At 51.3% G+C, this 24,056-nt stretch overlaps 1 protein-coding gene and 1 long non-coding RNA gene across 2 annotated transcripts in view; both read right to left on the bottom strand.

Annotated features, from left to right (window-relative positions):
• The window catches only part of CD99 (CD99 molecule (Xg blood group)), a 36,606-nt gene that overhangs the window by 2,239 nt on the left and 10,311 nt on the right, over positions 1 to 24,056 (bottom strand). Inside the window, exons 2-9 of the mRNA XM_045873991.3 lie at positions 16,800 to 16,832; positions 16,333 to 16,377; positions 15,143 to 15,190; positions 14,418 to 14,486; positions 10,776 to 10,820; positions 9,356 to 9,409; positions 7,832 to 7,945; positions 103 to 159 (exon numbers count right to left, since the gene is read on the bottom strand). Coding sequence (XP_045729947.1) covers positions 103 to 159; positions 7,832 to 7,945; positions 9,356 to 9,409; positions 10,776 to 10,820; positions 14,418 to 14,486; positions 15,143 to 15,190; positions 16,333 to 16,377; positions 16,800 to 16,832 — 465 coding nt within the window. The remainder of the gene's footprint in view (positions 1 to 102; positions 160 to 7,831; positions 7,946 to 9,355; positions 9,410 to 10,775; positions 10,821 to 14,417; positions 14,487 to 15,142; positions 15,191 to 16,332; positions 16,378 to 16,799; positions 16,833 to 24,056) is intronic.
• Positions 3,868 to 7,824, bottom strand: LOC135361892 (uncharacterized). Its single transcript, XR_010406010.1, has 2 exons — positions 7,319 to 7,824; positions 3,868 to 6,749 (listed from the first exon to the last, which is right to left on the bottom strand). It is a non-coding gene; the product is annotated as an uncharacterized LOC135361892 (long non-coding RNA).

Raw genomic sequence — 24,056 nt, 5'->3', positions numbered from 1 at the left:
CCCGGCCCCGGAACTCGGGCCGCGGGAAGGAAGGGGACGCGAAGGATCTCTTGCAACGCCCCGCGCCACGGGAAGACATCCGTCCCAGGGCCCGCGACCCACCTGGCTGGTCGGCGCTGGTGTTCTGCTGGTTCTTGGTGCTGGGCTCACCTTGGTCGGCTGAAAGAAAACACAAAAGATGCCCCAAGGGGGTGAACGCAGAGAAGGCCCCCTCATGTCACCGCCAGGCGGAGTCAGCCCCCCACCTCCTCCCCACCCGCCCAAATCAGTGGGACCTGGAGGGACGGAGACGCAGACCCACCCAGGGCAGCTCCGTCCACAGGGAATCGAAGGCTAAGGGGGCCTCGCGGGGTCCCGTTGGCTTGATTTCGGGTTTTCTTGTTCTCGGTCAATTAAAAAAAAAATCTTTTTTCCGAAATTTCTCTTTGGGAATGTTCCAAATGGGCATCAGAGCGGACACGACCATGGCCGCCAACCGTCCCCTCACCGAGATGCACAGCCCAAGTCGACGGGATTCAAGACTGGCAAACACAGATTCACTGACAAAAGGCGTTTATTTCTCGACGACGTCGCTTAGGGGCCCCGAGCGAAGCACATCCCAGACCGTTCACAGAGCTTGAGACTTTGTACAAAGTGCATCGCTCGGGGCGAGAACACCGTCGCGAGCAAACACGCCACGCGCCTTCAACTGCAGGTCACGGAAGAACGGGTCCCGGGGGGCGTGCGAGGAATCCCACCGTCAGTCGCCCTGTCCCCACCCCCCAGCCCCAGACGCAGACCCCTGCTGGACACCCAGAGTTGCATGAGGACCGTGACCACGTCAATGGCGCATCTTCTGCTGGAAGGGGGTGGGTGGCGGTCTGGAGCAGGACCCCAGAATGAGCATGCACGGGGAGGAGGGTGGACGCTGCAGGGCGCAGGACAGGGGTCTGTCCTCTGGGGAGCAGGACCCCAGGATCTACATGCACGGGGAGCAGGGTGGACGCTGAAGGGCACAGGATGGGTGTCTGCCCTCTGGAGAGCAGGACCCCAGAATCCGCATGCACGGGGAGCAGGGTGGACGCTGCAGGGCACAGGATGGGTGTCTGCCCTCTGGGGAGCAGGACCCAGAATGAGCATGCACGGGGAGCAGGGTGGACGCTGCAGGGCGCAGGACAGGTGTCTGCCACTGGGGAGCAGGACCCCAGAATCCACATGCACGGGGAGCAGGGTGGACGCTGCAGGGCACAGGATGGGTGTCTGCCCTCTGGGGAGCAGGACCCAGAATGAGCATGCACGGGGAGCAGGGTGGACGCTGCAGGGCGCAGGACAGGTGTCTGCCACTGGGGAGCAGGACCCCAGAATCCACATGCACGGGGAGCAGGGTGGACGCTGCAGGGCACAGGATGGGTGTCTGCCCTCTGGGGAGCAGGACCCAGAATGAGCATGCACGGGGAGCAGGGTGGACGCTGCAGGGCGCAGGACAGGTGTCTGCCACTGGGGAGCAGGACCCCAGAATCCACATGCACGGGGAGCAGGGTGGACGCTGCAGGGCACAGGATGGGTGTCTGCCCTCTGGGGAGCAGGACCCCAGAATCCGCATGCACGGGGAGCAGGGTGGACGCTGCAGGGCACAGGATGGGTGTCTGCCCTCTGGGGAGCAGGACCCAGAATGAGCATGCACGGGGAGCAGGGTGGACGCTTCAGGGCGCAGGACAGGTGTCTGTCCTCTGGGGAGCAGGACCCAGAATCCGATGCACAGGGAGCAGGGTGGACGCTGCAGGGCACAGCATGGGTGTCTGCCCTCTGGGGAGCAGGACCCAGAATGAGCATGCACGGGGAGCAGGGTGGACGCTGCAGGGCGCAGGACAGGTGTCTGCCCTCTGGGGAGCAGGACCCAGAATGAGCATGCACGGGGAGCAGGGTGGACGCTGCAGGGCGCAGGACAGGTGTCTGCCACTGGGGAGCAGGACCCCAGAATCCACATGCACGGGGAGCAGGGTGGACGCTGCAGGGCACAGGATGGGTGTCTGCCCTCTGGGGAGCAGGACCCCAGAATCCGCATGCACGGGGAGCAGGGTGGACGCTGCAGGGCACAGGATGGGTGTCTGCCCTCTGGGGAGCAGGACCCCAGAATCCGCATGCACGGGGAGCAGGGTGGACGCTGCAGGGCACAGGATGGGTGTCTGCCCTCTGGGGAGCAGGACCCCAGAATCCGCATGCACGGGGAGCAGGGTGGACGCTGCAGGGCGCAGGACAGGTGTCTGCCACTGGGGAGCAGGACCCCAGAATCCACATGCACGGGGAGCAGGGTGGACGCTGCAGGGCACAGGATGGGTGTCTGCCCTCTGGGGAGCAGGACCCAGAATGAGCATGCACGGGGAGCAGGGTGGACGCTGCAGGGCGCAGGACAGGTGTCTGCCACTGGGGAGCAGGACCCAGAATCCGATGCACAGGGAGCAGGGTGGACGCTGCAGGGCACAGCATGGGTGTCTGCCCTCTGGGGAGCAGGACCCAGAATGAGCATGCACGGGGAGCAGGGTGGACGCTGCAGGGCACAGGATGGGTGTCTGCCCTCTGGGGAGCAGGACCCAGAATGAGCATGCACGGGGAGCAGGGTGGACGCTGCAGGGCGCAGGACAGGTGTCTGCCACTGGGGAGCAGGACCCAGAATCCGATGCACAGGGAGCAGGGTGGACGCTGCAGGGCACAGGATGGGTGTCTGTCCTCTGGGGAGCAGGACACAACCCCTGCTCCCCAGAATCCCTATTCATGCGGCATGGAGCACGAACACCAGCACCGTTGGGTGTTGGCGGGCTGTGATTCCAGCAGGGCTTGGTCACCCGGGCGCTTCTCCCAGATCGTGCTGGCGATGCTCTTTGCTGGAGCTGCATACAGCCCTTGGCGGGGGGCCGACACTTAAGAGGGAGGCCAGGCCTTGTGACCGTCGGGGATGCAGAGCCAGATTCCCCATCTCCCAGAGGGGAGGAGCCCCGGAGACAGCACGCACCCTTGACCCCTAAGGGGACACCGCGTTCCACAGGACGCACCCCGCATCCCACCCACTTCGCCCTGCCCTCCAAACAGAAAAGGGCACGCACACCACATCTCAAAACAAACACAAGCAATGCACATGCTTTTCGTCTGCACTAGGGACCACTTGTCCCTAGTAGAACCGTCATGGAAATGGCAGCTTATTGGGACTCCGTGCCTGGGGACTATTCATGTATATACACAACATGCATTTGGAGCCAAGACCACAGCCCTGCGGGACCACCGACCAGCAGTGCCTGATTTTAGGCCACACGGAGGACTTCCTTCTTGGGGGCGGTGGGCACACACACACTGGACTCAGAACCACCCTACGCTAACTGGGGAAGAAGCCTTATTTTATAAGAACCGAGAAATCTGCAGGGACATCCTCCAAAGAGCCAGGTGGTGGCCAAGGTGACCACGGAGGGGCGACCCGACCCACGAGAAAAGCATTTAGAGCCTCCACGACAGCTCACCTCCCCATTAACCACCCATGCTAACCCCACAACCTGCCAGCGACCCAGCCCTCACATCATCACCACCCCATCCCACCCCCGGGGCCGGACATGACGCTGAACCTCAGCACGAGGTCAAGATGAGAAAAGCAGTGTTTACGCCCAAGGGAAGGAGATGCCCGAACATGCACGGCAGGGGGCGGGGGACATCCACGGACGACTTCACGTTTACGGGAAGATCCAGGATGCGCGGATGCTCGGACAACCTCCACCCCGTTCTCGATGGACTTTAACATTCTAAGATCGTGAGATTTTTAGATGGTTCCTAAATAAGTGGATTTTTTTTTTCCTTTCCTCCCCTGGAGAAGTGGGTCAAGTGGGACATTCACGTATTTTTGAAAAAAAAAAAAAAAAATAACATGGGTCACAGAGACAGTGAGGACCTGCTTTGTGGGACACAGAGTGGGCAAGGCATCCAAGAACTGCAGAAGCTGGGAAATCAGACGTTGAAAGTTGCACGGCAAAGCGAAACCCTACGACCCGGGTGGGCTTTGTCTCGGGACCCTCCGGCTGGCCCAATTCGTCGACTCAATGGACAGTCGCGAACGGGATGAATGCAGAGAAGCGCCCCCTCCCCACCGCCACCCGCCACCCCAGCCGGCCGCGGTTTCTTTCCGTCAGATTTAAGTCTATGAGAAAATATTTGCATTCCTCTTCCTGTCCTGAAACTACCTGCACGTTAATGCGACATAAGAGTGTGAGCTTCCATGCATCTGCAGGGGGTGGGGGTGGGGTGGGTACACAGAATCCCGGATCTGGGAGGCATCCCCATCCCCATGGCAACTGACTAGCCATAAGGAGCAGGGCAAACGCCAGGGTTTGCTTTAGACTCAGCATCTTAGCGGACAAGCACTGATCCTACAGGAGCAGCTCCAGGCTCGCGCACGGTTTCCCGCTCGTCCCTACATCCTCAGCTCATCTGAAACGAAAGGTCGAGAAATGAAAACAAAACAACACAAAAAGCAAAAAGGTAAACTTCGGAGAGGTTCAGGCGAGTCCGAAGCCCCAGGCAGCGGTCGCCGGGTGTGACAAAGACACTCTTCGCACTCGGGAGGAGAGCTGGTTTCTAGGGTTGGTTTTCTTTTTTAAGCGGCGTTGAAAGCCCAAGGTGCAACGGGCGGCCGCGGATCAGAGACGGAAGCAAACTCAAAGAGGAGGGGGAGGTGGAGGTGGGGACAGACGGAAGCAGGGACAGAGGGGAAGGCGAGGGACACGCCAGCAGGTCGGCTCAGGAACGCCTCAAGCACCTGCTGGAAACCGGGAGCACACGAATCAGCCGCCACGCACACGGAAGGCCAGCAAATCGTGCCCGCCAAGTGACAGCCACCCAAAGCTGCGCTCTGTCCAAGCAGGTCACCATCCGTGCCATTCGCTGCTCAAACCCGTCACTTGAGGCCAATGCCGCAAGCCACGAGCCCACGCCCCAAATGGCTCCTAATAGACCAGCGCGCGTCATTTGCAAGAAAACCACATTAAACTCATCCAAACGCATCCAAATGGGCAGGAATGGAGGTACACATCGGAATCTCCAGGAATAAAGGACAGATGCACCAAATTTCGTGGGCCACGGATACTGTTCCAGGCGTCAGCTCAGAACATGATACTAAAAAGCACTTCAATAAATGTACAGCAAGACTGCTGGGATTTGATGGATGCATCTCCGCGTTGAGAGAGCACCTACTTGATGGAGACTAACCTTCATGCACAACTCAACAGACCCTGCAAAATCCAACGCAATGACAAGATCCTGGAAAACCACCCTCTATAAAAACAACCACTCTTGTAAAACAATAGTTTTCCCCCCAAACCTTGGTTTTTTCAAGCGCTGGGACGCGCCGTGGCCACATCCTTCTTAGGAAATGTCCAAGCTCACAGCTACACATGGGTATGCGCTTCTTTAAACCACCATCCCGACAAGAAAACCCACAAACAGTCCTGCACAGACTCCACTGAAAGGTCTAGGATGTTCACGATCCCAATGCCTGGATCCAACACTTCAATTCTATGTCTGTTCATAAAAAGGCATCACGGACACAGACACTGAGTTCATCTACCAACACAGGTCAAAAACACCAAAACGTCTCGTGGCGTACTCAGAAGAGAGACTCATTCTCCTACGTCAGTGTCCTGGGGTTTACAGAAAAATAGCATCTAATTTTCTTTGTCTTAACATGGGGCATTTTATGGCTCCAGACAAAGGCACCTAATGACTGAAATCAGAACTACCAGCTTCCTTCCCTCATTTTTTTTTTTTTTTTTACATTTTCTTTGTGCATCTACATCAGCGAATATCAGAAACGCCGTAAAAACCAGAAAGCAAATCGAAACTGTAAAGTCACCCCCAATGTTCATTTGGCTCATGCAGAATGAGAGACTATACGGAATTCTGGGTAACTGAATTTAGCTAGCTGTTCAGGAGCATATGTTGAGTCCCGGACTGGCCCGAGCCCATTCTTCAGGAAGGATGCTGTTATTTTTTGGAATTAGGGAATTCAACTATATCTACCTGAGGAACTTTGTTTTCACCCCCCGTTAGGAAAAAGACCAAGACCCAGGAATGCAGTACAGGGGGATGGGGAACACTTGGTTTTCCAAGTCCCTAATCCCATTCCAAGTATGGGACAATGTCAAGTCCATTAAGATTCTTGGGTCCTTCCCCAAGTGCCTTGGCATATGAATGTCAAATCGGCATCATAACATCCAAGGGGGTCATATATCCCAAACCCGAGGTGACAGAAATGCTTTGCAACTCCAGAATCCGAATGGATTTGGAAATCCAAATTGGATTTGAAAGTCACCTACAGATTTTCAGAAAATCACTGTGCCCGGACTTCCCATGCATCGTTCCTTAGCAGGCATGCCTTCATCCTCTCCTGGCTGGGCGTCATGCTCTGAGCTGAGCCTCTTCAGAGAGGGGGGCAGAAATGAAGTCCATTTGAGCATGTCCTTGATCTCGGTCATCTGTCCATTTGGGCACATCCTTGACCTTGGTCATCTCTCCATTTGGGCATGTCCATGACCTTGGTCTTCTCTCCATTTGGGCACATCCTTGACCTTGGTCTTCTCTCCATCTGGGCACGTCCTTGACCTCAGTCATCTGTCCATTCGGACATGCTGGATGCTCAACATTTAGGCAACCGAGCACAGTTTCCTGAGCACCCCTGATGGAAGGCGCCCAATCACATGTGGGAAATAGACATAATCAGGCACCCTTCCCGTTCGCTGCAAGAAAAGAGATGCCAAACAGCAGCTTATGTTAAATCTCTGAACCCACAGTCTGTTTGGGACTGTCAATTTCGGGTTACAACCAGAGTCTGTGAATCTAAAAATCTAGAATGATGGGAGATTTAGGGTAGACTCCCTCCCTATAGTCAGATTTTGTATCACCATCTATTCAGATCTTTGAGTCCTCAGGCAGTGGTCCTTGAGGACGGAGGTCAACGGCTAAGTATGAATCTGGACTTGAAACCACAGGCAGGTTGAGAAGTTTAGACATCGTGAGGCTCCATGCATAGCCCACAGGACTCCTAAAGCCACATCAGAGTCCACCCTTCGTGTTCACCTTGCAAGAGGGAAGGCAAGACTTAGAGCAACCCAGAGATGCATGAACATGAGCTATGTTCAAAATACAACTTACTGATATCAGAGCAAATCCTATGTAATTCAGGGACTCTTGCCCGTACGGTCCCCAAACACCCAACGATGGAGTTCCAATCTCTATGTTGGTAGGTGTGACATCCTCCACATTCCCCTATAAATTTTATATCCCACCCAAAAGCCCTCTGGAGCACCTGTCAGTACGGGGTGGTACCAGAAAAGGAATCGGCTGCCCTGCATTTCAATTTTAATTCTCTTGGTTGGAGAAAACAATATGGCGCTCCCCGCCGCCCCAGCCATCGCTCTTGCCTTAAGGGGGAAGAAGATGACACCAATTATAAATAAGGATGAATAAACATTTCCAAGAGCTAACATTTCTTCAACCAACCTGTCAAGACTTTCACACACAACCCTATGGAACCTCACAAAAGTCCTGTGGTGTACAGATGATCATTTCCCCCCTTTAGAGACGGAAAACCCAAAGACAGGGGTGGTTAGTGACTTGCAAAATTTGCACAACTCCACACAGGCGGCGCTGGAATGGAAGCTACAAAGTCTGACTGCAGTATCCCAGCGATTTCTTGAACCATCAGCCACCTCACACGTGTCTCATGCCAAGGGGACTTCTGGATTGTTTTAGTTTTGAGAAAGCACAGCTTTTAAGTTAGTAAGGCATGAAGAGAAGGAAGGGGCCACAAAAACCTTACCGTTTTCTTTGAAGCACAACTTTTTCTTCTGGTAGGCGATAAAGCTAGAGATTGCTCCGGCCACGGCCACCACAACGGCCCCAATGATGCCAGGGATTACCCCAGGGGAGTCAGCTGCGGGAAGAAGCATAGGGCACCATGACGGGGAACACTCGTGGAGAGCAGACCACGCACAGGATAGGTGGCTGGAGGCCCCGCCCACAGGAAAAAGGTGCAATTGAGTGTCAAGACACAGGGTCCCAGGGTGTCCATGGAGGAAACCCCACTCTTGAGCCTTGCCCAAATCCCAACACTGCCTCCAATCCATTTGCATGACACGAAGGGCCAGCCATACTGCTCCCCGAAAGTCCCACCTGGAACTGGAATCCATCTGACTATGCATATCGCTTCCAATGAAAAACAGGTTTCGGGTGGATGACACACCCTGCCTCCTCCCATCCCTATGGCCAGTGCAGGGGTCCTAACAGTCAAAGGTGGAAGTCTCAGGAGAGGCAACATGGCCCACAGTGCATGGTGCCCATCTGGGACCACTCAGAGGCTGTGTGGCATCATCCTCTTCATGCATTTTCTGAAAATCAAAGCCACTGACCCCCTTTGCTACTTTCATTTGACTTACTGGAATGGAGTTTCCATGCACTATTAGTAACTCACACTACGTGTATCTGTGCCACATGGACAGCTAGCTATTTCTCGGCATGGCAGGTGCCCAGGACATCCCACTCCATGAGTCAATCAAGGATGGTGTGATGCTTAATTGTGTCCACTTGACTGGGCTCAGCGGTGCCCAGATAGCTGGGAAAACATTCCTTCTGGGTATGTCCATATGGATGTTCTCAGTAAAGATTAATGTTTGTATCTACAGACTACGTGAAGCAGGTGGTCTTCACCCATGAGGGTGAGCATCAACCAATCCACAGGGGGCCTGAACAGAACAGAGCGTAGAGATGGGACATCCATCTTCATCTGCCCTTGCGCATGAGCACTCCTGGTTCTCGGGATTTGAGACTCAGGTGGGGACTTGCACTCCCAGCTTTCTCGGTTCCCAGTCCTTTGGACTGGGACTGAACCACACCAGTGCCTCTCCTGGTCCTCCAGCTAGCAGTCAGCAGATCGTGGGACTTCTCAGCATCCATAATCATGTGGGACAATTCCTTATAATCAATCTCTTTCTGTATATCCTACACTTACATCTGTATCTAGATAGATCCCAGTGGTTCTGTTTCTCTGGGGAACCCCAGGTAATATAGATGGTATTCCTTCTTAGGACACTGTGGGAAGATGAGTAAACTTAACCTGTGGGTCACATCAGTACCCCCTTGCTGAGTCTATTAAAGAACACCAACCAGCTACTTCAGCAGAGCGCTTCGGAACGCACAGCGCAAAGCAATCGCACTTTGATGCTTCGGGCCATCATCTTTAGGATGGCAGAGCCAACACTCTAGGTTTGATCTTGAGCGCTGCATTCCACTTTCTCTCAACAGTGCATATAAGAAACCCAAGACATCAGAAACCATGTGTACATACCCTGCTCCCCCCCATCAGGCTTTTGGCTTCCTCCATCACCACCGCCACCACCTCCTGCAAGGGAGAAACAGGCTTGCAGACAAGTTGCATCGGGAAGAGTTTTGGTAAAGAAAATATAATCCCAAAGATCAACTACTGGGACCCTGAGTTGTGAAAGAACTCACAGAGTCCTTTCCCTTTGTTGAGTCCCTGCTTTGCTAAACCTATCATTGGACTTGCTCCCATTTGCCTGACACCCAGACTCAGCTCCTGACTCAAACCATTCCTCCCATGGTGGGCTGCAGGTGAGCCAGTGAGTCCTGGGTGCCTCACGGATTCTGACCCCTCTTGCTGGGCTCGGGAAGAACCCCAGCCAGGGCCCTGGAGCCCACCTGGGACCCGGACCATAGTTATGGGGTGATCCAAGGCACATTCCTGTTGAATCCCAGGATCTGTACCTGTGACTCACCCTTGAATAACTCAAGAGGATTAGGGGATCCAACCCCCTGTACAGTCAAAAATCCGTATACAACTTTTGATTCCCCAAAAACTTACTTACTAATAGCCTACCATTGACTGGAAGGCTTACTGATAACATAAACAGTCAATGACATATACATTGTATGTTCTGTGTATTATATACTATACTCTTACAATAAAGTAAGCTAGGGAAAAGAACACACGATTAAGAAAATCATAAGGAAAAAAAGATGGAGGTAGAGGCATGAAGAGAATCATAAGGGAGAGAAAGTACATTTACAGGACTATATTGTATTTATCAAAATAAATGGACCCATGCGGACCAAACCTGTGTTGGTCAAGGGTCAACTGTAAGTATACATTAAGACAAACTACATGTAAATATAATAAATCTTAATATATTCTAACTACTATAAACACATATTATTATATTTATTGTATACTAAAATTTTTACTTATTTATACAAGATATATTATATCTAAGTACTGCTTTGGACCCTACTCTAACCTCAGATTTTAAAGAGAGAGGTGGAAAATCTGCATTTCGAATTGTAATGCTGTCAACCAGGGTCACATGACTTCATTCTCATTTCTATGTTCATTAAGTAATAGAACACAGGCCATTGGTGACACCCAATAGTCATCTAAAAAAAAAAACAAAAACCTAACAGGTGACTGGGGAGTTCAGGCGATGTCTGAGAAGTGCCCGATCAGCTGGCCTCCAGCCCCATGCATGTGGCCGATAGACAGCTCCCTGAACCATTAACACAGCTCCCAGGGAGCAGCCTTGGTGGGGCAGGTCTTACCGGCCACATCCTTGATGCATCTACAAATGGCAGAGGTGGGAAGAGATTTCCAAGCAGCTGACCGTGATTTCCCTGAGGGTAAGACTGTAGGCCCTGATGTCATTGTGTACAGCAGGTGGGTGACAGAGAGAAAAGAGAAGAAGTCTTAACTCTACCTCCATCTGAAGCTCCATCGATGAGATCGGAATCTGAAAAACCACCTAGGAGACAAAAACACAGTGTCATCCGCCATATTGGGACTGTCAGGGAGGTCTCGATGTCTTGGAATGAAGGAAAACACCATTAGAATCAAAAGCAGATCTGAGGCACAGGGAATCCAACAGCGGCTCTACTTTATAGAAGAAATCTCTCAAATACGCAACGACAACTGAATTCCCAATTCTATTTTAAAACTCCTCAAATTCGTCTTACCAAAAACTCTGCTAGGAAACCTGAAAAAGATACCAAGAGAAATGGAAAGCATATACCAATCTCTTGGATGAGTGTAAATAAGATAATCCCAAAGGGATCTGTCTGGTATAGATTCAGGACACTAATGGCCCTAGGTATTCACTCTCCCCATTATGGGTGGCATGTTCTGCCCACCTCTTGACTGTGGACTCGGCCACATGACTTACTTTGGACAACGGTAAGTTGGCAAAATGGGAGCCGCATCAATATTTTAAAATAGGGGTTGATGCTCTTGCCCCTTGAGAGGAGCTCATAAAACCTAGTGGCAGGGTGTGGGAGACACATAAGGGAAACCTTAGTCATCCCAGCTGAGGTCACCCAGACAAGCCAACGCCAGAAGACCCACCAGCTGACCACAGACATGTGACAGCCATGCAGAGATCAGCCAAGCCTGGCCCAGACTCGTGACACATAACACATTTTTTAAGATTTTATTTATGTTATTTAGAGACTGAGAGAGAAAGAACGGGGCGGGGTGCAGAGGGGGAAGTCTCAAGCAGACTCTATGTTGAGTGCCAGCCAGATGTGAGGCTCGATCTCATGACCCTGAGATCACAACCTGAGCCAAAATCAAGAGTCAGATGCTCACCTGACTGAGCCATCCAGACACCCCGAGACATAACAATTTAAAAAATTTTAAACCACACTGGGTTTGGGCATAGTTTGTTATGCAGCCTTCGCTAGCTGATACATATCAGATTTAACCCATCAGTTTAACAAAACCTATCATGACCAAGTATGGTTTATTCCAGGAAGTCAAGGACGTAATGTGTAGAAAGACGTCCTTCAATATACCTTGTCGTATTCACAGGTTAAAAGAAAACTAAATGCTCATATGCATTGATAAGCACATGCACTTGATGAAATTTAATATGGGTTTTCTAGCCAAGGCAAAATGATTCAAATACAATAAAACTGGAAAGAGAAACTATAAACATAAAAATATATATACATTTGATTGAAAAATAGTTTTGCTAATAATGTGATAGTATTTTCATAAAAGCTAAGCAATGAAGGCAAAATTATTATTATTTTTTTTTTAAAGATTTTATTTATTTATTTGAGAGAGAGACACACAGCGAGAGAGGGAACACAAGCAGGGGGAATGCGAGAAGGAGAAGCAGGCTGGCTTCCTGCAGAGCAGGGAGCCCGACGTGGGACTCGATCCCAGGACCCTGGGACCATGACCTGAGCCGAAGGCAGTCGCTTAACCGACTGAGCCACCCAGGTGCCCCTGAAGGCAAAATTATTAACAGGTAATAAGGATTCATCATTAAGCGGCCAGTGAGGAAAGATGTACAAAATTCCTTTCTGTATCACAGAAATAAGCAGAAAAATAATGGGCATAAAATGTATTCACAGAAACAAACATTAATAGGGAAAAGCAATTTAGAAACAATGTTTATAAGAACAACAACAAGAAAGAAGGACAGAAAACTGAATGCAAAGCAAAAAGCTCAATTTTGCAAACGGCACTCTCCAAATCGATCTCTCGTTGGAAACCATTCAAATGACAATAAAAGGACAGTTTTCTTTCTCTCGAGAAGGATGAGAGACAATGACTAAGTGAGTGTTAAATTAAAAGGAAAAAAACAAGAGAGCCGCAAAAACGCAGGGAAGCCATTCAAACATCAAAGAACCCACGGGGAAAAACACAGACACACATGCACACACACTTAAAGGCTAACTTGCCAAAAAAGCACTGGGAAAAATACCCAAATGCTAAAATAAGGGGGGAAAAGTTTTCGTAATAAATGACTGAAGAGAGTATCCGTAAGTGGATGAAACGGGCTTCTCGATCAGGAAGGACATACCAGGTACCCTCGGATGTAACTGTACGTGGCCAGCTGACACTCCAAATTTATCTCCTTTAATTTCCTAAATAAAGACGTGAAATTAGGGCCAAGGGCCGTGTAACCTTGCACAGGATACATCCGGCAAACTCTTCCAGGTGATAACAACCAGTCTCGGGAACGGTGTGTAGGAGAGACGCACATTTGCACCAACAGCTGGACTGGGGTGTGCCAGTATAATTTTGAAGGCAATTTAAAAAAAAATGTCAAAAACCTTAGCACACACGGACCTAAACAGTTTGACACGCACCATCTCTTTTAAGGAATAAGAAAGGAAAGGTGTGAGGGTGTCTTCGGTTTGCTTTGTGAATCGTATTTCTCCAGCCTCCGAAGACACAGCACTTTCGACGTTAAGGACGTTGCAACGGAATGACCGCCATGAAAAGGCGCACAATAAAAACAACCAAACGGAATGAAAAAAAATGCTTATGAAATATTAATAAGCACAGCATGAGGTAAGGAAGAGTATGAACAAAAGACTGACATCATCGGGTCTTAGAATTCTGTTCATTTAAAATCCCGTCTAGGGGCGCCTGGGTGGCTCAGTCGTTAAGCGTCTGCCTTCCGCTCAGGTCATGATCACAGGGGTCCTGGGATCGAGTCCCGCATCGGGCTCCCTGCTCCGCGGGGAGCCTGCTTCTCCCTCTCCCGCTCCCCCTGCTTATGTTCCTTCTCTCGTTGCGTCTCTCTCTGTCAAATAAATAAATAAAAATCTTAAATAAAATAAATAAAAATAAAATAAAATAAAATCCTGTCTAAAGCACTAGGGAAGGCAACTGCCAAAATGTTGACGGTTGCACAATATGGAGACTATTTATGTTTTTATGCGTTAAAAATTAAACAAATCTAAAGCAAGAAACCCACTCAGAATCTGAAGTCTTCACACAGCCGTCCAATGCAGAAAACAGGTGCTAGTTGGATTATTCTAAATATACTGGAATATGTCAGAAAAAGGAAAAAGGCTGAAAATCCAACAGCTTCTCCACAGCAGGAAACCAAAACCTCATACTTTTGTCCAAATCCATTATTTGGACAAATATATAGTTTAGGGGCACCTGGGTGGCTCAGTCGGTTGGGCGTCTCTTGATTTCAGCTCAGGTCACGATCTGGGGGTCATAGGACGGAGCCCCACGTTGGACTCTGAGCTCAGCACGGAGTGTGCTTGGGATTCTCCCTCTCTCTGTGCCCCACCCCCTTCTCGCACTCTCTCTCTCTCCCCATCAAAAAAATTTTAAAAAAGTAAGTAAAATCTTCCATTGCGTTTTTGAAAGGTCCGTAAAACCCTGGAAGTCAACCGCAGCCAACCAAAAGTCAAATCCAAACCAAAAATATCGTTTCGAAAACTCGTTTCCCACTCCTAGAAAACCGGAATGACCTTGCGCTAGAGAGACCCCAGGACGCCCACGCTAATCTGGAATGACCTGTTCTCGGCCAACAGGGAGACCACCGCTCTCTGAGAAATGCACAGCACCCCTGCAGGGGAGGGGGTCTTACCAGAAGATCCAGGCTGGTTGGGGTTCGGATGAGGCTTCGGTTTGGGTGGTTTAGGTGGCACTGGGTCATCTGTTGGTAAAACATAAGCGTTGCGTTTGTGAGCAGTCAGCAAAAAAAACCCCAATACCAAAAAAACGAAACACATCAGTTTGCCTACAGATGGTTTCCCAAACAGCCAGAAAGTGGAGTGTATCCTTCCTCATGGAGGGGACCCCCAAACACAGCCACCTGCCCATTTCTTTCCATCATCATCCAGCTGCCCTACTTACCTTCAAGAGAACCAAACAGTCCAAGGGTTCCGTAAATTTCCATTAGAAACTAAAGCAGGCGACTGGACCAGCTAAGGAATTTGTGGGACCCAGTGCGACACGGAAATGCGGGGCCCCTCTTTCAAACCACGTTGAGAATTTCAATATGGCAGCAACAAACCATCCCAGCGAGGGTGGGGCTCCTGGTGAGTGAGTGCACGGGTCACACGCCCGGGCAAGGGTGCTCACATCAACCTTATGGCATTCCAAACGATGCTCGCCCGTTTTTTAAAATAAAAGCAAAAGCACACGGGTGGAAACGAGAAACCCAACAAGGGCCAATAGCAATACGCCATTCTCTACGTGTTTGCGGTAACAGCTCGTTCTGACTTGAGAGGGACAAGGCTCTTGGGAACGATGGTAATTTGGTGATCCTAAGCAAGTCAGCCACACAGGAGACTTCCCGAAGGCACTTACTCTCTCCTCCCCCGCCGACAGCATCTTCCAGACTGAACCCATCATCGTCTGCAAGGGAAACGGGCCGTTAACACCGAGGATCCAGGAAGGAATCCAGCTCCCTAAACACACGGAGGAACCCCTGCGTCCCCACCTCCCCAAACACGTCTGCGAATACCAGTCTGACCCAGGTCTGAACAGAAGAGCCAAATTCCTCACCTCTCAGAGGAAAGGAGCAAGACACAAAACCAAACCCACAAAATGGCACGTACCAATCAATGGCGCCACGTGGGCCGAGCTGGGATTCCAACTCTGCCCGCCGAGAATCCCCTCCCGTCCGAAACCACCCCTCCCGCGTGGCCAGCGCCCTCTGTACCGCAGACACAACGCGGTGGGCGCAGATACAAGGCACTGGATTTGCACGGGCATGCACCAACGCTGGGGTTCCCTCAGCGCAATGAGGGGACCCTTCCTGGTGGCATCACGGGTTGCCTTGGTTTTATGAACCAAGTTCCAGCTACATCTAGGGACGTTGGCGGATCCGCCCAACGCAAGGCACCGAACTACCGTGAAAATTCAGGTTTTCAACCATCTCTTATCCAGCATCCTCTGCACGTCCGTGGTGCGCAGGGACGCGGATATGAACACAGCAGGTGCTATGTGTTCACTCCTGACGGGACATTCTGGCTGGAGTGCCCTGCTCTTAAACCTATTCAATTAAAAACAACTTAAAAAAAGAATCAACAGCGGTAAGACCTCCATGATCTTGGCATCAGTTTTTGTCTGGGTGGCTCAGGAGCAACGGATCAGACCCTTGTTCCCGGTTCCCGACTTTCCTTTGAAAGGAGCCCCGCCAACAATGGGCGGATGTGTCCTAGCGGCTGGAGACTGGGTTCGCTCACGTGTTCTACGGGCATCTCAGCCCCCCAAATTCTTCTCCTAGGCAACGCACACCCAAAAGCATCCAGACGCGCTGTCCAAGCGACCTGAAAGCATCCCCGAGACACGTCAGCCCCTGGTCTTGCCCAAAAAACATGGCACCCTGTAGCTAACGTTGGCAACATCACTCCAGTAGGAACCAGTCTGCGTCCAGAGCCCCTGAAACCACTCGTCTCTATGCTTGTCTACGTCTGGACCAGCTCTTGGGGCGAGCGGGAGGGCACACGTGGTGGGGGTCTCTCCTGCAAGGCACCAGCCCGTTTGCTTCTTACCAGAGCTGGGTCTCTTGGGGGGTGCCGTGGGCTTCTTGTCGTCATCTACAGAGAAAAGACACTGAATCAGCAAGACCTGAAGGTAGAAAACCGTGCCAAGTCTCAACGATGCTCCATGCGCTTTAAAAAAAAGTCAGAAAATGTCCAAAGCACCACTCCCCGATTGCTCAGGCGGCGGCCGGGGGTCAGAGCGTGAATTCTGAGCCCACCAGGACCGCCACGGACAGGTGCACAGGTTGGTGTTGGCCACGGCGTGTGCTGAGACCAAGAGCATGGGGGTTCTCCCACTGGGAAGGTTTACTCCCCCTACCCAGAGCGTCCGGCTTTTCCTCCTCCTGCGTGAGTCCCTTTACCCCGGTACACACTTCGATTACTACGTTCAGACAAAACACTCATCGTCCGTTTTAAGTCAAAAGTTTACTATTACATCTGTCACCTTATAAATATTAAATTTCAAGAGGACTCACCACCAAGGGCATCCGACAAGTCGAAATCTTGGCCTACGAGGACAAAGAGTCTGGTTAGAAATCGGGGAAATAAAAACGTAAAAATTAAGAAGACGGTACAAAAAAGAAGGGGGGAGGGCCTGAAATTTTTCTGGATTTCGTGATGTTTGCGACAGTTAGCCGCTCTTTAAAACGTATAATGGAGGCGGAACTTCTCATCTCTTCACCACGCTCACGTTTACGCCGAAACGTTAGATGATAGTTTACGTTAGAAACGGCTGGTGATCTTAAAATTTAGCAGCTGTTACAGCAGTAGGAAAACATGGTAATTTTTTTTTTTTAAGATTTTTTATTTATTTATTTGAGAGAGAGAATGAGCTAGAGAGAGAGAGCACGAGATGGGGGAGGGTCAGAGGGAGAAGCAGGTTCCCCACCAAGCAGGGAGCCCGAAGTGGGACTCAATCCCGGGACTCCAGGATCATGACCTGAGCCGAAGGCAGTCGCTTAACCAACTGAGCCACCCAGGCGCCCGGAAAACATGGTAATTTTGCCCGTGCATCATTTATGAGGAGCAGACCCTCTGCAAAAATGACTAACAATTTCCCGTATGTGACGGAAAACACAGATGGGCAGAAAAAAATCCCCTTTTATGACCAACTTCTCTGACTACACAGCCAACCTGCATCTCTTGCAGAATCACTAGACAACCCAGAAAAACACAGACATTGTTTTTTGACCTCCTGGGATCACAGAGAATGGGGAATCTGCGGAGCTGCTCCTTGTGCTTCTCCCCGGGCCCGACTGTTTTTACTGAAACCATCCCCGTGCTATCGCCAAGTGCCCATTTCGGATGGGCTGCAGAAAAGGCACCGTAAAGACATTTTGGAGAAGCCCGCGTGGACTGCCTGGACAGCTGTGAGGGGACTGAGCGCAGGTCGGACAGTGACTGGAGGGTCCAGAAGCGGAGGGGACGTCTGCACCACCTCAGGAAGCGCTGGTGTCCAACGCTCCACGAACACGCACAGAGCCGCCTCAATGTGGGCATGTGCTCAGTTGTACGGGACGCCTCAGGCAGGCGGTGCTCTATTATTGTGTCCTCTCTCGCGTGTGCGTGGGGCATGCGTGTGCGTGTGTGCACAGATGTAAGTGTGTTTGCGTGTGCTTTGTGTGTGGGGATGCGTACACACGTGTTTATGCTTTGTGTGTGTCCATATATGTAGGTGTGCGTGGGTGTGGTTTATATGTGTGGATGTGTACATGTGTGCATGGTTTATGTGTGTGTGTAGATATAAGTGTGTGTAGGCATGGTCTGTGCGTGTGGATGTGCACGTGTGTGCATGGTCTGCGTGTGTCCCTACAGGCAGGTGTGTGTAGGCGTGGTCTGTGCGTGTCCCTACATGCAGGTGTGTGTAGGCGTGGTCTGTGCATGTGGATGTGCACGTGTGTGCGTGGTCTGCGTGTGTCCCTACATGCAGGTGTGTGTAGGCGTGGTCTGAGCGTGTGGATGTGCACGTGTGTGCATGGTCTGTGTGTGTCCCTACGGGCAGGTGTGTGTAGGCATGGTCTGTGCGTGTGGACGTGCACGCGTGTGCATGGTCTGCGTGTGTCCCTACATGCAGGTGTGTGTAGGTGTGGTGTGTGCGTGTGGATGTGCACGTGTGTGCGTGGTCTGTGTCCCTACATGCAGGTGTGTGTAGGTGTGGTGTGTGCGTGTGGATGTGCACGTGTGTGCGTGGTCTGTGTCCCTACATGCAGCTGTGTGTAGGTGTGGTGTGTGCATGTGGATGTGCACGTGTGTGCATGGTCTGCGTGTGTCCCTACATGCAGGTGTGTGTACGTGTGGTCTGTGCATGTGGACGTGCACGTGTGTGCATGGTCTGCGTGTGTCCCTACATGCAGGTATGTGTAGGCGTGGTCTGTGCGTGTGGATGTGCACGTGTGTGCATGGTCTGCGTGTGTCCCTACATGCAGGTGTGTGTACGTGTGGTCTGTGCGTGTGGATGTGCACGTGTGTGCATGGTCTGCGTGTGTCCCTACAGGCAGGTGTGTGTAGGCGTGGTCTGTGCGTGTCCCTACATGCAGGTGTGTGTAGGCGTGGTCTGTGCATGTGGATGTGCACGTGTGTGCGTGGTCTGCGTGTGTCCCTACATGCAGGTGTGTGTAGGCGTGGTCTGAGCGTGTGGATGTGCAGTGTGTGCATGGTCTGTGTGTGTCCCTACGGGCAGGTGTGTGTACGTGTGGTCTGTGCGTGTGGATGTGCACGTGTGTGCATGGTCTGCGTGTGTCCCTACATGCAGGTGTGTGTAGGCGTGGTCTGTGCGTGTGGATGTGGACACGCGTGCATGGTTTGCATGTGGGCACGTGTGTAGGTCTGTGTGCTGCTCGTGTGTCTGCATATTTTTGTGGCGGGGGTGTGGTCTGTGTCTAAGAGTATGTGTAGATATCTCTATGTCTAGTCCGGGTGTGCATATTTGTCTCTGTGTGTCTCTGTGGGTGTGTTCCTATGTGTGTACTAAGAACAGGCTGACAGAAGCAGGTGGTCTCGGGCACAACATACACGGGACGCCCAACAGTACGCCAGTGGGGCTGTATTCACGATCTCAGACCCTGAGGTGACAGTGTCTACACCGCGTGGCCCAGACCCAACAAATGCAATTATACCTCCTGCTGCGCACGGCAGGTTTCCCTGAGGCAGCGGGTGGGGATCTTACCAGCGCTGAAGACCCCACTGGGCATGTGCCCAAACATGCATGCGTACACACATCCGCGCTCCTGTGTACTTACGTGGAAATCCACGCCTGTCCACTCCCCCCACACGCACTTCACCCGAAATCACCGTGCCGAGAGAGCTTTGTCAGACATCCGCCTTCCCCCGCCCTGGAGAGGACTTCCAGCTCCAAGGGCACATGGCCTGACACAGACGGATTCCAAGAGCGGACGCTGTCGCGCTCGGGACGAAGGGGGACACTTAGAAAGGAGAAGCAGACAGGGCTCTTTGGGACGCTCAAAAACCAACAGCAACACGTGCGAACGTCAATACAGACTTTCCCGTGTGACACTCCCAATTGCCCTGATTTCTGCCTCATGAGAGATGGTGATGGAGAGAATCCGCAAGGAAGCCAAACGAAAGAGAAGACTCCGTACTGACTCTTGTGTGTGTATGTGTGGGCACTGCACATGGGCGTGTGTTAGGCGTGTGTATGCACTGCATGTCAGCCTGTGTCTATGTGCACGGGGGTGCATGTTAGGCGTGTGTATGCATTGCATGTGAGCGTGTGTCTGTTTGCACGTGGGCGTGTGTCTGTGTGCACCAGAACCACTGACCGGGACCTCACTCTCCCTAAAACTGATTCCTCTCCTGCCCAGCCTTCCTTTCCACTGCTGTGAGGAGGTCACGGGTCCCCTACACGCCCCTTCCACTGACCCCCACATGGTCCCCAGACAAACCCAGTAGGAGCAGACCGAGCAGGGATGGGGGCAGGCTCTCCAAACACCCTCCAGCCCCCCACACCCCCAGGCTGCCCTGTCTGCTGGGGATCTCGTCCAGGGCTCTCCGCTTCAGACCGCGGCCAACGTTCCCATCCAGTCACTAAAACCAAGCCCAGAGCCCACTGCTCCCAGGACCCCAAGATCACCCAAGGGCAGGTCTGAGAGTGGACGGGCACAGGAAGAATACCCCCTTCCCAGCCTCCTCCCCAACCCCTCAGTGTACCCCAAGAGCATGCACTCGGCCCCGGAGCGAGAGCTTGGCTTCCAGCCCGGCCTCTGGGCTGGAACCCTGCAAGATTGCCCTGGGCCGAGGACACCGCGCAAGACTCCCAAGCGTCCAGCTGAGACCACTTCACCCTGGATCCCGTGTCTCAGGGCTCTCCCTGACCTCTGCCCCCTGGGGACACTGTTTCCTGATCACAAAGCCACACCCTCACCAGAGACGACAGAATCCAGGGGACTACCCCCCCCCCAAAGGGAGTGCTTCCCACACACAGCCGCACAGAAATTCTGGGGCATGGAAGGGCCAGCTCCCACATAACTCAGTCATGAACGTGAATCTCTCCCCACCCAGCCCATTGTGCAGATACGTTGCAAGACTGTGCCAATGTTTGCAAAAGGCATGCACACACGTCACCGCCAGCTGAAGTCCCCACAGGAACGTTCAGGAAATGCAATGATTCAACACCCAGCAGCACTGACCAGCAATAACCGCTCCCAAACTACTGCTAACCTAATCTAATCTCTCCATCTACACAAGTGGTCTACCGGGTCCAAGCCAGCACTGCTGACTCTGTCATCATCATGGGCGACCACGTCAGGGGGCTGCGTGTCCCAGGAGAAACTCTCCCATGCCGACCACTCCCCTCACTGCCTCCCGGGGCCAACAGCACCAAACGGGGCTGCCACCACCTGGACCAGGAGCCTAGGCCCCGTGTCCAATGTTCAAGGCATGTAGCTCCTCGGTCCCCACTGCAAGCGGACCACTGTGCATGGAAGCCTGTCCAGCCCTGTGGGCTCCTACACCCCTCAAAGCTGCAGATGTTCTGGGGAACTCAGGGGTGAGTCACACAGGGCGAGGCTGCCCCTGGCCGGACGGAGAGACACATGAGTCACCCAGATGGCACCACGCCTCCAGGAGCCCCTCCCGCCCTGTATCAGCCAGTCACGCGGGGACACGGGATGAGCCACGTGCAGTCCCCAAACCCCCCCCCCCCCGTGGGTGTGTGGGCAGCTTCTCCTGAGTGCAGATGCAACCCCGCCTGGATCTCCATCCCACCTGGGTCTCCATCCCCCGCCCGGATCTCCATCCTGCCTCGGTCTCCATCCTGCCTAGATCTCCATCCCACCTGTATCTCCATCCCCTCCTGTATCTCCATCCCCCCTGGGTCTCCATCCCCCCCCAGATTTCCATCCCCCCCCCGGGTCTCCATCCCGTCTGGGTCTCCATCCCCCCCTGGATTCCCATCCCCCCAGGACCTCCATCCCCCTTGGGTCTCCATCTCCCCTGGGTCTGCATTCCGCCAACCCAGCCAGAATCGGGTTTCTCTGAAATTCTATCACAATGGTGGAGCTTTGCAGAAATATAAAACAGGACGGAGATATGCATAATACTAAATGACAGAAATGACAAATGACAGGATTCATACAGGAAACTTATAAATTATAGGAAAACATAATAGAAATAAATTATAGATGTATATCCAGAATAAACTGTGTATATTTACATATATATAGAAGTCTATATAGAATATGGGATAAATTATAGATATATATTTAAAATAACATATATTTACATATAGAGAATATAAAATTCTATATAGAATATGGAATAAATTATAGATAAATATTTAGAATGAATTATATACATTTACATATATACAGAATATAGAATTCTATGTAGAATATGGAATAAATTATACATATATTTAGAATAAACTCCATATATTTAAATATATAGAATATAAAATTGTACACAGAATATGGAATGAATTATAGACATGTATTTGGAATAAATTCTATATATTTACATATATAGAATATGGAATAAATTATAATTTAAATTTAAAATAAATTACATATATAATAGTTATATAACAGTTATATAATGTTATAATAATAAATGGTAGATTGCAAATTATATAACTTATACACAGACTTTATAAATTCTATAGATAAATTATATTAAAAGTAGAAGTAATGTATAGAAATAAAATTACAATAGGAACAAAATATATTGATGATGAATTATTGTAACTGTAAATTATGTAGCTTATAATTATACACAGAACTTATAAACTATATAAATACATATATGATAAAACAGAACAAGTTATAGAAAGAAAATCAGAATAGAAATGAAATGTAATTATAAGAGATTATAGAAATTACAAATTATGAAATGTATAATTTATACACATATAAACTTATAGACCCTATAAACGAGACAGAAATAAGTCACAGGACGAAAATATGATTCTTTGTAATAAAGTACAGACGTTTGTTACACATACTTACACATTATAATTTATACAAAGCTTATAAACCATATAAACATATGAATAGAGTAGAATTACAGAAATACAACGAGAATAAAAACCAACGACACGCATTCCCAATAAATTATACAAACTGCAAATCTTATAATTTGTTCACACGGTCTGTAAGTCGCCGAGACAAATACACACATAAATAAAATAAATTAGGGAAAGACGAGAGGAGAAACACCAAGGAGGCAGTGAGCGGACTGCTCACATTTCCAGATACTTTTTCGTAGGAGCAACGGGATAACAAACGTCGGCAAGACCTCTGGGGTGACTCGCTTCAGAAATACCTCTGTGCTCTTTGCAGACGCCTCACTGGACGTTCTGCCTTACAGATTTCGAGATTTATCTATTTTAGAGACAGAGAGAGAGAGCACGAGCAGGAGGGGCAGAGCGAGAGGGAGAGAGGATCTCAAGCAGACGTGGGACTCGATCCCACGACCCTGAGATCACAACCTGAGCCGAAACCGGGAGTCTGATGCTAAACCGGCTTTGCCACCCAGGCGCCCCTGTGTCCCTCAGGTTTTTTTGAGTCCTCAAGGCTCCGGGAGTGTGCTGGTCCCGGGTCCAGCTTCCCAAAGACACCCGACGTCATGACAACAAAATGCACTCGGCGGCTCAGTGACAGACGCAAGGAAGACCAAGGCGGAGCCAAGCTGGAGAGCTGCACGCACGTGTCCGTAAACACACGGCACGGCGGTCGCCCAGCCCCAGGGACACATTCTTGGCTACACAGAGGAGCCAAGCTCAGGGCCACGGCGGTCTTGGGCGTCGCGACCACCCCGACAGCTCACGTCAACTCTGTTCCGTGCTTCAGTCCCACGCGGGTCGTCCACCTGACCCAGATTCCGCGTGTGCCTGCAGGTGAAAAGCAGCCGGTCCGGTTCATCCTCCCCGGGCCGAAGGTGCTTCGGGGCTTGGATGGGCCGGGTCCTTTCATGCTAAGTTTACAACGTGGTGGAGGAGGAGGGGAAAAGTCTTTCTCGCCGTCACTCTGGGGACAGCCCTGGTAGGTATGCCAAGTTGTGCACAAACCCTGGGAATCTGGTGAGGCCGTGGGCGGGGTGTTGGGGACCATCACGGTCCCCTGGGGTCCCTGTGCCAACGCATTCCTGAGAGACCGGGCTGCCATGCGTGCACCTGCCTTTCTATTACCCTCGGGCCGGGACCTTCGGCTGTCAGCTCATTGCTGCAGGGGCTCCTTCCAGGCCCCCCGGGGACATGCAGTCTCTCCCCTATAGGAAGC

The sequence above is a fragment of the Mirounga angustirostris genome, unplaced genomic scaffold, assembly GCF_029215605.1.
Source record: "Mirounga angustirostris isolate CCGP_5_RB_7025 unplaced genomic scaffold, mMirAng1.0.hap1 SCAF_11, whole genome shotgun sequence".
Classification (NCBI taxonomy): domain Eukaryota; kingdom Metazoa; phylum Chordata; class Mammalia; order Carnivora; family Phocidae; genus Mirounga; species Mirounga angustirostris.
The sequence above is the reverse complement of the archived record's forward strand: the minus strand, read 5'-3'. Positions and strand labels throughout refer to the sequence as shown.